The sequence below is a fragment of the Berghia stephanieae genome, chromosome 6, assembly GCF_034508935.2.
Source record: "Berghia stephanieae isolate SIO BIC M18660-M18661 chromosome 6, UCSD_Bste_1.3, whole genome shotgun sequence".
Lineage (NCBI taxonomy): Eukaryota > Metazoa > Mollusca > Gastropoda > Nudibranchia > Aeolidiidae > Berghia > Berghia stephanieae.
In genome coordinates this window covers 42,303,499-42,316,501 of record NC_088365.1, presented here as the reverse complement: position 1 = coordinate 42,316,501, position 13,003 = coordinate 42,303,499, and the positions used below count along the sequence as shown (strand labels likewise).

The 13,003-nt window shown below is 34.4% G+C and overlaps 1 protein-coding gene across 1 annotated transcript; it reads right to left on the bottom strand.

Annotated features, from left to right (window-relative positions):
• Positions 1-1,145: 1,145 nt before the first annotated feature.
• LOC144975047 (small ribosomal subunit protein mS25-like) lies at positions 1,146-12,360 on the bottom strand. Its single transcript, XM_078918723.1, has 6 exons — positions 12,180-12,360; positions 10,273-10,453; positions 9,365-9,471; positions 6,768-6,855; positions 4,471-4,573; positions 1,146-1,851 (listed from the first exon to the last, which is right to left on the bottom strand). Exons 2-6 carry the CDS (start codon positions 10,407-10,409, stop codon positions 1,762-1,764), a joined length of 525 nt encoding a protein of 174 aa, XP_078774849.1. The 5' UTR covers positions 10,410-10,453; positions 12,180-12,360; the 3' UTR covers positions 1,146-1,761.
• Between the last annotated feature and the right edge of the window lie 643 nt (positions 12,361-13,003).

The window sequence follows — 13,003 nt, the reverse complement described above, 5'->3', positions numbered from 1 at the left end:
GTTTTGTGTGTTGGCCAGCTATACTTCCAGATGGCAATGTGAACTTCTTAGCCAAGTGCATACTATCTATATCTGTTTTTCAACATGATTTCTGCCTTTGTCTTGGAATGAGATTACTGGCCGGATACCCTAGCTGGGAGGGAAACCGTCAAATGTGTAGTTAGAGTTTTGGGAGATGATATTTTTTCCTTGTAAAACATCTCTCTGTTACGAACTGTATTGTTTTGAATACATATTATATATGATTTGTCCCCTTTGTCTTACCTTTTCTTGGGTGCTGGGTGCCTTAATTGTAATTCTAGAACTTTTTATTATCTCATTTTCTTCCGGTTTACTGGCACTGATCTGACCTTTATTGTGTTGAAAACGTTGTAAAACCCTTAAAAACAACAAAAAGCAGAAAAAAAATAATTGTTGCTGATGTGATATATCTTAAATCTTTCGTAGAAACTGCACAGGATTCGGTGTTTGTACCCGGGGTTTATGGCGCTTGTAACACTTTTATGTCATTTAAGTTCCATTTATAAGGGGGTTGATAAGGAATTTGTAGATATTGAGTTAAAACACCAAAGAAAATGTAAGAACAAGAGAACTGATTCATATAGGGAACAGAAGATACCACGGGCAATCTAATTTTTAATTTTCCTATAAGTCCCATCTAGGCACAAGAAAAAGATTTTTACATTCAAAACCAAAATCTATAAAAGTTCATAGCAGAGAAATGATTTATGGAAAAAAATATCACCTCTCAAAAAAGAAACTCCATTTAACTGCCTCCTTCTCAGCTAAGGACCCCAACCAGCACCAGGACAAAGCAAAACAATGTCACTCCTGATCAAAGAAAGAGAAAAGGATAGGAGACACAGCAAGAATGACCTCTCTGTCCAACGTGGGAGGTCAAAAGACCCCACTCATAGAAGTTTCAGACAAGTCACAATGACAAATTGCTCATGGGCTCAATTTCTTTTGTCTGTTTGAATCTTAATCCTTTTGTCTTGATTATTCTTATACACTAGTGAGATAGAATAATTCTGAATCTACAATCATTTGATAAAGCATATTATCATCTAATCAATAAGTATACAAAACATGCTAATCTCTTATACCAAGCAAGGAAAGTATAATAACAAAACAACAAGACACGATTTTGAAGCGTGTGATAAAACATATTTAATTCAACTGTCAAATTTCTTCACACCCTTTTTCAATCTGAATCAACTATTACTGTAAATATTAATAATTATCACATATATAAACAATAGACATTCTGACCTCAGAAATATTTTTAAAATCTTATAGTCAACAAAAATCTCTTTCAAATTAGAGGAGAGAAGAAAAGAAAGCCATTATCACCTTTCAAAAACATAAAAATAAATATATTACATTTCAAAATCTTCCAGTCCCATTCAAATGACCTTCCACATCTCAAAATCTTCCGGTCCCATTCAAATGACCTTCCACATCTCAAAATCTTCCAGTTCTATTCATATGACCTTCCACATCTCAAAATCTTCCAGTTCTATTCATATGACCTTCCACATCTCAAAATCTTCCAGTCCCATTCAAATGACCTTCCACATCTCAAAATCTTCCAATTCTATTCAAATGACCTTTCACATCTCAAAATCTTCCAGTCCCACTCAAACGACCTTCCAAGAAACAAATGAAAAACACATGCTCTCTCTGTGACATCTCCCCTTTCCTTCATCCATAGACACATACAATAGTAAAACTAATTCACTTTAATATCATTCATTCATGCTATGACTCTTCATCCTCCCAGTCTTTTCCTTCAAACCTGTACTTTCCTCGTTGTTCTTTAGGTGGTGTTACCCATCTTGTACAAGGATTCTGATTGAGACAGGAAATACAAAACATGGCTACTCATTATAAATCTTGGTTCACTTCCTTTTCTGCAAACGCTTACAAAACTTTGACTTTTAAATATCTTAACATTTTTTATAGAATGGCATTCAAACAGGATGAATAATTTATCATTGCATGAATATTGACTGGCCAAATTTTCACAATTTTGTAGCTTATTTTGGGTACGAATCCTGTTTTTTCCCCTTCGAGCAAGGAACTCTTTATGTCTCTATCTTTTGCCCACTTTCACATACTGGTGGGCAAAAGAAACTGGCCACACTTTATATCTTGTAATAAAAATATTCAATATGCCTCTGATTATTGCAAACTGAGAACGGTGATGGTTTCTGTTTACTCCCAAAATGCATGTCACAAATTGGGGTAATACAATTGTGCAAGAAACATTCGTTTCTCCTATGGTAAACTTTTATTATTCCATCATTTCCATTGAGAGAAACCAAGCTTCGTCTTTCTAAAAAATGATAAAATTTATTTCATTACTTTTGACTCTATCACTCTATCTATGTCACTGACTTAAATGAAGATAACTTCCAGATTTTTTTACACAATGCCAAGGCTTTTAATCTGTGATAAATGTCATTCCAACTGATGTGCAGTTCTCTCACTTTAGAAAAAATCTGATTTGTATTGATTCTGCAGTTGCAGGGTCCTGATAGAAGCCTGTCCTCAGCACTGGCAATGACGTCAAATAAGGGAATAACCTCAGTATGTTGTTATACAAAGCAGAGTAGGATTTTGATAGCTGCTATAGTGATATGGCTAAAAACTGGTTCCAATGGTGCATGAGATCTTTATTTACTAATGGTATATAGGACAAAGAAAAGGGACTTTGATGTTATGTGGATATAAGCGTGGTATTGACATATCCACTATGCACTGTGCTTATTTCTTTTGAACCTACAATGTTAACAAAAGCTAGTTATAAAAAATGTTTTAAAATCTTTAATTAATAGGAGGTTTAGATAGCTCAAAAGGTACAGTAAAATTACTTTAAACCGAAAGAAGCTAAACCGAAAAATACCTTAAACCGCAAAGAATTTAATAAATTGTACTAGTTTCTTCATAATCTTTGTACTAATTCTTACGATGAACTGAAATACTTCTAAGCAGGACTTTCTTTAAACCGAAACAACTTGAGAGCACCTTCCTTTTTTCTCTCTCTCTATTTTTCTTCAAAAAGTCGGGAAGGTGGCCACACGTAATAACGCCCGGCGATATTAAACAAAGAGCGTGAGTTTAAGATGAGGGTGATGGGTGGGTGGGGGGTAGGCAAACACTTCAATCACTGCACTTGGGCTTGGTCAACACCACAATCGCACAGACTGGAAAAGGAAGACAGCGGGTGACTGGCAGGCGAAAAATGAGGAAAGAGGGGGAGTTGGGGTGTAGAATCACGAAAGCGAGATGTTCTCGCTCGTGTGTTAATGCTTTGGAACTTTTCAACACGACAATAAGGAGGAGGGTGGTAGACAGCTTACCATTGACATGCCATTTCATTTCCACTTTGTTTAAATGTGTGTGTGTGTGAGGGGGGGGGGGGGGGGTTCTATGTAATTAGGCCTTTGAACCTAATGGCAATTCAACAAAAGAGAGATGTGTAGTAGACAGCTTAGCATTGACACGCCTTTTCATTTCCATTTCACTTCACCTCTGAGTAGCTGCGCATCATCATTATCAATTATCGCACAAGAACTTTCCATCTTATTTTAGCTTTGCAATTTACTAAAAGATGTCTAAAAGAAAGCACTGTGCTTATATGTTTCAGTTTAAAATAAAAATAATATGTAAGTCGATGAAAAAAAAGTTGATCAAGACGGAGATATGTAGAATACACGGCATCCCAAACTCAACTCTTTCAACAGTTTTGAATTGAAAACAAAACCCCCCAAAACCCTCTTTTTTTTCTTTTTTTTTTTTTGTGTTTTAAAAATAAAGAAAAAAAAGAAAAATTTGTAATGGTAACGAAGACTGCATTTATTCAACAACTCCATTTAACGGGAAACCCATGATACGATTAAATGAGCAAATTCCTTAAATAGTTACTACCCTTGAAAAACATTGCAAAACAGGAACTTGCTTTAAACCAACATGTCTTTAAACCGAAATGGTTTAGAAGGTCCCCAAAATTTCGGTTTAAAGTAATTCTACTGTATATCACTCGCTTCACACACATAGGGACCTGGATCGATCCTAGGAGTAGTCAAGAATCTTTTCTAATCCATTTACATTATTGGCTTAATGTATGTCTAAATAAGACCTTGACCTTTAAAAAATTGAATTCCCCCCCCCCCCCCCCACACACTCCCCCCAGCAAATAATGCCTAATCTTTTCTTTGCAAGTTATTGGGTCAAAAATATCTAAAAGTTAAGAATTGGGCAATGTTGTAGAGGATAAATGATAATGGACCAATAATTCTTATAATGATCAAAAAGAGAAATTTATCACAAAAAAACCCAAAAAAAACAACAAATACTACAAAATGTGAAAGAGCACAAGGAAGCTTTTAGATAAATGAAAGTAACAAGTGTTGAGAAAAGCGTGTATTAATGACACAAAACAAACAAATGACATCGTCTTCTCACCTGCCCAGGAATCTCACAGATACATTCGTGCTCACACATGTAGCCAAAATTAGCTGGGTTGTTCTTCTTCTCCTTTGCAAGAGCTTCTTGTTGGAGTTTTTCACTTAAAAGTAGAATTGTAAATGAAAATAATTTAAATAAAATCTGATTCCACAAAACTGCAGTAAAATTACTTTAAACCGAAAGAAGCTAAACCGAAAAATACCTTAAACCCCAAAGAATTTAATAAATTTTACTAGTTTCTTCATTACCTTTGTACTAATTCTTACGATGAACCGAAATACTTCTAAGCAGGACTTTCTTTAAACCGAAACAACTTGAGAGCACTTTCCCTTTTTCTCTCTCTACTTTTCTTCAAAAATTCGGGAAGGTGGCCACACGTAATAATGCCCCGCGATATTAAACAAAGAGCGTAAGTATAAGATGAGGGTGATGGGTGGGGGGTAGGCAAACACTTCAATCACTGCACTTGGGCTTGGCCAACACCACAATCGCACAGACTGGAAAAGGAAGACAGCGGGTGACTGGCAGGCGAAAAATGAGGAAAGAGGGGGAGTTGGGGTCACGCAAGGGAGATGTTCTCACTCGTGTGTTGATGCTTTGGAACTGACTGGATTTTCAACACGAGAATAAGGAGGGGGGGGGGGGTGGTAGACAACTTACAATTGACATGCCATTTCATTTCCAGTTTGTTTAAATGTGTGTGTGTGAGGGGGGGGGGGAGGTTCTATGTAATTAGGCCTTTGAACCTAATGGCTTTTCAACAAAAGAGAGATGCGTAGTAAATAGCTTAGCATTGACACGCCTTTTCATTTCCATTTCACTTTACCTCTGAGTAGCTGCGCGTCATTCATTATCAATTATCGCACAAGAACTTTCGATCTTATTTTAGCTTTGCATTTTACTAAAAGATGTCTAAAAGGAAGCACTGTGCTTACACGTTGGAGTTTAAAATCAAAATACTATGTGAAGTCGATGAAAAAAAAGTTGATCAAGACGGAGATATGTAAAATACACGGCATCCCAAACTCAACTCTTTCAACAATTTTGAATTGAAAACGAAAACCCCCAAAAATATTTTTAAAATTTAATGGTTACGAAGACGGCATTTATTCAACAACTCCATTTAACGGGAAACCCATGATACGATTAAATGAGCAAATTCCTTAAATAGTTACTACCCTTGAAAAACATTGCAAAACGTGAACTTGCTTTAAACCAAAATGTCTTTAAACCGAAATGGTTTAGAAGGTCCCCAAAATTTTGGTTTAAAGTAATTCTACTGTAGTTGTCCCTCGAATTCTGAAAAATGCTGGAATAAGATCCTTTTCTCATTTCGGACCCTCTATTTGGAATGCCTTACCGCAGAGCATTCGTGAAAAAGAATCTTTGTCTATTTTTAAACGTTCGCTTAAAACATATCTGTTTCGATTTTAGTAGATGGTATGAGAAGCAAGATAGGTTTGGTTTGTGTTGTGTGTTGTGTTGTGTTGTGTGTGTGTGTGTGTGTTTGTGTGTGTGAATGATTATGTTTCAGCCAAAGTAATTTGTAATTTAAGCGCTTAGAGTCTGGTGTCTCGGAGTTATAGCGCTATATAAGTTTTCAGCATTATTATTATTATAAAATGATAATTAAGAGATTGATATTCAGCTGGATAAATGGTGAAATTCCTTCATTCAACACCCTGAATTACGCATAATCCTATCAGGTTACACAAATCCCTAATTAATTCATATTTTTCTCTGAACTGATGCAAGATGATATCTGTGGAAAGGGGGAGGGGAAGCAGAGAGGGAGGGATTCCAAAATAAGCCAATCCCCCCCCCCCCCCCCTTTCCTCACTCTAGGTGTATGCCTCGTCCATCATGCAAAGAGATGAGTCCAATCAATAACTATGAAGAGTACTTTATGGTAGCTTTGTTGGCCCAACAGCCACTTTACAGAAAGCTGGATTAATCCAGCCCCAAGGTACTGGAGGAATACGTTACTTTATGTCTGATGATGGAAGCTGTAAATTTTTTTCAAAGTTTTAACCTGAAATTAGAACGAGAGTTGGCAAATTGACCTTTCAGTGTTGCTTGCGTTGCAATGCTTTTACTGTTCTTTAAGTAGCTTAATACATAAGATGAAGACTTTAATAAAAATGTCTCCTACTTTCATCAGAGAAGCAAAAATCCCATCTAATTAGTTGAATTATTTCTTAAATTTTAGTCATGGCCTGCATTACATAAAAGATAGGCCTATAGGTCGTTCATAAAAAACACCCATCTACTCGAATTAATAATTGAAATCTTACTCTGTTTTGCAGAAAATCTTCTTGACCTGAGATAAAATGGTGTCTTTATTTTGATTATCCACATCAAGAACAAGTTTCTTGCCTGAATCTGAAGGACAACAATTTTTAATTAAACACTATATAATATATAAAAATCTAAAGATACAAACCCCCCCCCCCCCCAAAACAACAAAATACGTTCATAAAATGACGTTTTTTTCTCTCAATAATATGAGTCTTAAGAAGACATATTTTTCTGTTAATTAAAGTAAAAAACAACACCAAAAAAAAAAAAAAAACTACCACAAGATTGGACATATTTTGGAACGAGATAACCAGCTATAAAAACTCTGTTGTACAGCTTGTGACAGTAAAAATGTAGCAATGACTATCCCGCACAAATCTTTGGGCCTCCTTTTCGCTTACGAAGTGCCCGAATTCGCGTCAAAATATGGGACGAAGCCGTTTCGTATATGCTATTTTAAAAAATTAATTACGACGCTGTTTATTGATGAATATAACTGAAAGTTGGCACACAGTTAGAAAAAAGGTCATTTTAGATTATGTCAAGCGACAAAACTCGTGCGATTACCAGAAGACCGTTAAAAATAGATTTTTACTCTTTGGAGTAAAATATTTCTAAAACTACCGGGCGTGGAGGTTTTGTCACTGACAAGGTAATACATGAACATTTCTTCTTTATGGTTGTAAAATTTCATATGAATATGATGAGAACTTTTCCCGTATTTTACAAAACACCATCCTAATTTGCTCTTCAAGTTTCAATCTTTTAATCCACTTATTACGCAAGATACAACCAAAGGTCGAAAAAAAATGCCGAAAAAGCGTCCCATATTTTCGCGTTTTTTTCCTCTTTGCGGGTCATCCAAATAAATGACACCTTTGAAACTGCATAACTTGTTTATTTATGAATGGATTTTCAAAATTCAAAAACATTTTTACTCAGTGGAGATAGGGCTTTGATTTAAGACAAAAATTTTCCTCAAAAAGAGAAAAAAACATTTTTCATAGTCATTGCTAAAAAATGAGAATCACTGATGTCATCAGAACCAATTGCTATTTTCCAAGGACTTGTTTTCGATTTGTCAATGTACAGATTTGGCTGGAACTAAATTTGATCTAATTTTAAAATCTCAAGATGATGCTGTACCCAGGAGACATAAATATTGGTCTTGAATTCATGAATATTGGTGTTTTAGAAAATCACAGTTAAAGTCTCCATTTCATGAATTGCACATGCGTTAAACTTTTTAGTTTTATACAGTCCTTGGGGTTTTCTCATTGTCAATTAGAGAGGTTTTAATCTTGTATTTAGCACAATATTTTACAGGACTGATACGTTTTTGTTTAAAATTCCGTACACGCAGTGTTTTAGACCACTCATTTCAAAAAATAACTCCATTGTTCCTTAATCCTTAATATGTTATTGGTAGAACAAACCCTCTCACATGCCTTTGATTTTTGTTTGATAACTCACTCAGGTTTGGGAATTCCCAATCAGATTTCCTCTTTATAAAGGGCACATCCCAGAAATAATTGACTATGAACACACTACAACACCTTTCATTTAAAATAGTATAACAATTTTGTTTTTAATGCAGCACATAAGGCATTGGTTAGTGAGAGAAGAAAGCCACATCCAATCGATCATTATCAAATATTTTGAAACACTACTAACTTTCTTTCACTTTAGTTTGTATTCTCTCAACTAACAACCTTATTTTCAGTTAAAAGGGAAGAATTTGGACTTTCAGAAAATGCATTGATTTATACAATTCCTTGGTTGTAAAGAGATTAAATGACCAATCTTGTTTTCCATTCATTTAATAGTAACATCAAGAGACATCAATGCCGTCAGTTAAAAGAGAGGCAGTCACTCACGTTACACCAATGAGTTTTAACATATATCCACATAAACATGACAAAACGTTTTGCAAGCCATCAAAAAGTTCAAGCTAAGTGGGCATTCAAAGTCGAAGGAAAAATTATCTTTTTTGTTGTTGTTGGAACTGTATATTCTTCTGCTTTATATCTGGAGTCTTGTTTTCGAAGATGAAGGTTACTTGAGTTCTTCTATTAGGCCGAAAAGTTTTTTATGGAGGGAAGTTGCAGAGTGCGTTTCATGAGTCTGTGCATATGCTTTTTAAGTCTATTGTGGCCTGTCCTGAGAAGAAACTTGTTCTTTTAAGTCTTCCGAGCTCAAGTTGTTTGACTCTTTCATGCATGGGATGTTGGTTCATGGCATTACTTCTGACAAGGTGCATTAGTGCCTTTGTTTCCCATCTTCAGCAAAGTGCTGAAGTTGGAGATGTTGAGCTGGGGGGCACACTTTCAAAATCACAGCATCACACAAATGCAAACAAATAATGGTAACATTTGTAATTTGAGAAATAGGATTATATCAAGCATATATGATCCATCCTATATTCTTTAAACTTTCATAGAAATCTGAAATGCAAAGATATAATAGAGCAACTTAGCGCTCCTCATGATGTATTGCATCATATCTAATGAAGCCCATTCTCAGCTACATAAATAAGTAAGGCTTGTGAATCTAAAAATATGTCATGACAAAAAAAGCTTCTACTCCTACTCACCAAAAAAAATCTGTAAGAAGGGGGAGGGGGTCATATCATGAAAAACACACATTTGAACTTCGGGGTTCTTGTACTGCATTTGTGCAAAGTGCCAAAATACAAAGTCTCTGAAATGAAAGAGAGAAAAAAAAAATTCAAGCTGGATACCCTAATAATTAGAGAGCAATTATTTCAGCAATATTACCCAAATAGCCACAGGGTTAAAAGGGCAATGTGGCCAAGTTAGCTGGAGAATTATTTAGATAATGAAGTTAAATCATAGACTCGGGATTATTTGGATTGGAAAACTGATCTGACCAAAGCCACTCTCTCATTGGTTGAATATTTCACATTGCCCAAATAGCCAGAACAATGTCTTAGAATTATTTAGCCAATAATATTCAAATAAAAAGCCTCATAAAAATTATAAGAGATTAAACAGAACATTTAATGCTTAAATCTGAAACAAAACTCCATTTATTTCAAGTTCTATAAGACGTAGCAATCATTTTTGTTTTTTTTTGTTTTGGAAGAATCAAACTTTCATATCAATTGTGAATTGATCCAATTTATCAGACTATCAAGAAAAGAGAAAATTTTACATGATTTTCAGTATAAAATATACCAAGTCCAAGTTCAACTGCTAAAATACTGTTGTTTTAGAAACATGTCTTTTGACCCAATAAACCCTAAAAGATTATATTATATAAATTTACCCAAAAACTGTTTTCTATTTTATTATTTCTTTTCTATGTGTATGGACAATAATACTCAGTTTAGGAAAGTCATTTGGTGTTGTGAAGTTTGCTTGAATTTATTCTCAGAGGAGAAAAAAAAAAGTCTACAACTAAGTTTGCCTCCAGTTCTAGTGTGAAATTTTCAGTTATAGGCACTCCAATATCAACGAATCAGTATTTCAGCACACTTACTTTGTTCCTTTACTAGATGGATGATCTGGATTGAAATTAATGGCCATTATTTTTACATTGTCTTTGAAGACTAGTTTTCCTTGTTCCAAATATTTCACCGTCCTTCTTATGGGTGCAACTCCTCTCATAAAAGGCATGGTGATAAAGATAGCTCACAGGTTGGCCAATCAGCAGATGATTACTGTTTTAAAGGATAAAAATAAGAAAAGTAAAAGATTACAAATTAAGCACTCTACATCTTTATCTACAAATCCGGTAACTAATCACTATCACTCCTCTTATCCCTCTCGTGCCTCTCTTCTCACCATTAAAACATAACAGTAACAGCCTATGTCATCATTGCCTAGCTTGTTTCCCACTGGTACTGTAGATAGAGTGAAGCGTCACATGCATAAGACACTGGTCAAACATATTTTGCACAACCCCTCCCTCCACTCACACACACACATATACAGTGTATAATACATTCACATTCTCCACACGCATACATGAAAACACATTAACTAATACAGTTAATGCCAATGGAGAAGGATGGCAGCTTTCATATCCGTTCAATAGAAATATAGGCAATAGAAATTTATCAAAGAACGAGAAAGTCCAATGAGATTTCCGTGTTCACCTCCGATAAAGTTCGAGTTTTCATATTGCCAGTACTATATGAAAGTAGAGGGATTAAAATGGGGAATTGAGATGTGTTAGAGATTTCCGTGATTTCGAGATTTGCGTGTTCGAGATTTTCGTGCTGCACTGTATTTCAAAATTTATCAGAATTTTTCAATGTCTTTTTTTCTTGTTTTCATTAAGGTATTATTATTATTATTATTATCATTATTATTATTATTATAATTATTATTATCATTATTATTATTATTATAATTATTATTATTATTATTATTATTATTATTTTTATGATTATAGTCGACTCCGCATAATCGCACACCCGTGGAGTGTGTGATTATGCAAAGAAGCTAAAAATAGCATCTAAGTCTAAGCTTTCATGTGCCATTCATGTAGGACCTTCCCCTCTGAGCTTTCTATGGGCTTGGGACTGTCATGTTCAAGATATGGCTCATTTAAAGGGTTTATTTTGTTTTGTTTCTTTTTTTGTTTGTTTGTTTTTTCTCTTTTTTGCTTTCTTTTTCTTTCTTTACTTTTTCATGTTTTATCAACAACAACTGTACTATTAGTATATTAATAAATAATAATAATTATAATAAATAATAATAATAATAATAATAATAATAATAAATAATAATAAAATTAGTAATAATAATAATAATAATAATAATAATAATAATAATAATAATAATAATAATAATAATAATAATAATAATAATAACAATAATAATCGTCATTGAAGAAAAGAACACACTGTGAACTGTATTTTTAAAATTCTTTTAACTTCATGCAGCATTATATTATCGTTCCTCTTTATTGTTAAAATCACAGAATTTCCGGAAACCTTAAATATTTACCTAACAATTAGATAATGGTAGGGGTCGCAACAGCTCAATTGGTAGAGCAGCGCTTCACATGCAAAGGGGACGGAACTCGATACCGGGTGCAGTCGAGACTATTTCCCGACCCCCCTACCCCTGTCTACCCAGCAGTGAATAGGTAGCTGGGTCTCTTAGATCTTTGCGATAGACTGGCGTCTTGTCAAAAGGATAGCAAGCAGTTGCTATTGTCCGTTTCACGCTACATTAACATACAAACCAATATAAATTCCGGTTCCATGGACCTAATACTAATGGCTGTGAAGGACTAGAGACTAGAGATAATGATATGATTATGTATTGAGTGGTATTGAGTATGAGTTCATCACAGAGGGCCCATGGATCGGTCTCCACCAACTTGTGGAGGTTGAGAAAGGCTGGCTTCAATGGGAAACGCATACTCATACATACTTAGTATTGTATAGGCCTCAAGCTGGAGTCTTAAATCTCAAATACTGAGACTATCAATTGTAAATCAATCTAACGAAAATCTCCAGAGACCCAATATTGAATATTGACAAAGCAATTTCAATTGTTGACAATGTACAGGTGTAGGTCAAGTTAAGAAGTTGATAGAAAATAAAATGAAAACGAAAGTAGAGGGGGTCTTTTGCTGTGAAGGACAGAACGATACATTTGGGTCGAGGCCCTGATTTGGGTGCATTGTAATGCTTCAATGTTTTTTATTATTATTATTATTTTTTAAATTGTTAGTTCTATTGTTGTTTTTGTTGTCATTATGTAATATTATTGTTGTTGTTATTTTTGTTATTATTATTACTATTATTATCAGCATCATCATTATCATCATGTTCGTCATCATCATCATCATCATCATCATCATCATCATCATCATTATTATTATTATTATTATTATATTATTATTATTATTATTATTATTATTATTATTATTATTATTATTATTATTATTATTATTATTATTATCATTATTATCATTATTATTATTATTATTATTACTATTAATAGATGGGGGTCCCCATAGTTCGGTAGAGCACTCGCGTCATAATCAAAGGGACCATTATGGATCGCGGGTGCAGTCTAGATTTTTTTTTTCTCTGACCCCTTGTCCACCCAGCAATGATTGGATAGCTGAGTATGTTAGATTTGGCAGAAGCTCTTATGGTTCTCACACTACTATGTTATGACGATCGACCCAATCAGCAAAGTCCGGTCCGCATTCGTGCACCGTCGCGAATCCACCCGGTAGCATCGTC

Bases quoted from the DNA above. Each gene is read 5' to 3' on its own strand.
- LOC144975047 (XM_078918723.1), bottom strand. From the start codon at position 10,409: ATGCCTTTTATGAGAGGAGTTGCACCCATAAGAAGGACGGTGAAATAT. The intron at 6,856-9,364 runs GTGAGTAGGAGT...GTTGTCCTTCAG, and splicing joins CTTCTTACAGATTTTTTTTG to ATTCAGGCAAGAAACTTGTT. The intron at 1,852-4,470 runs GTGAGAAGACGA...TGTCTCAATCAG, and splicing joins TCTGTGAGATTCCTGGGCAG to AATCCTTGTACAAGATGGGT.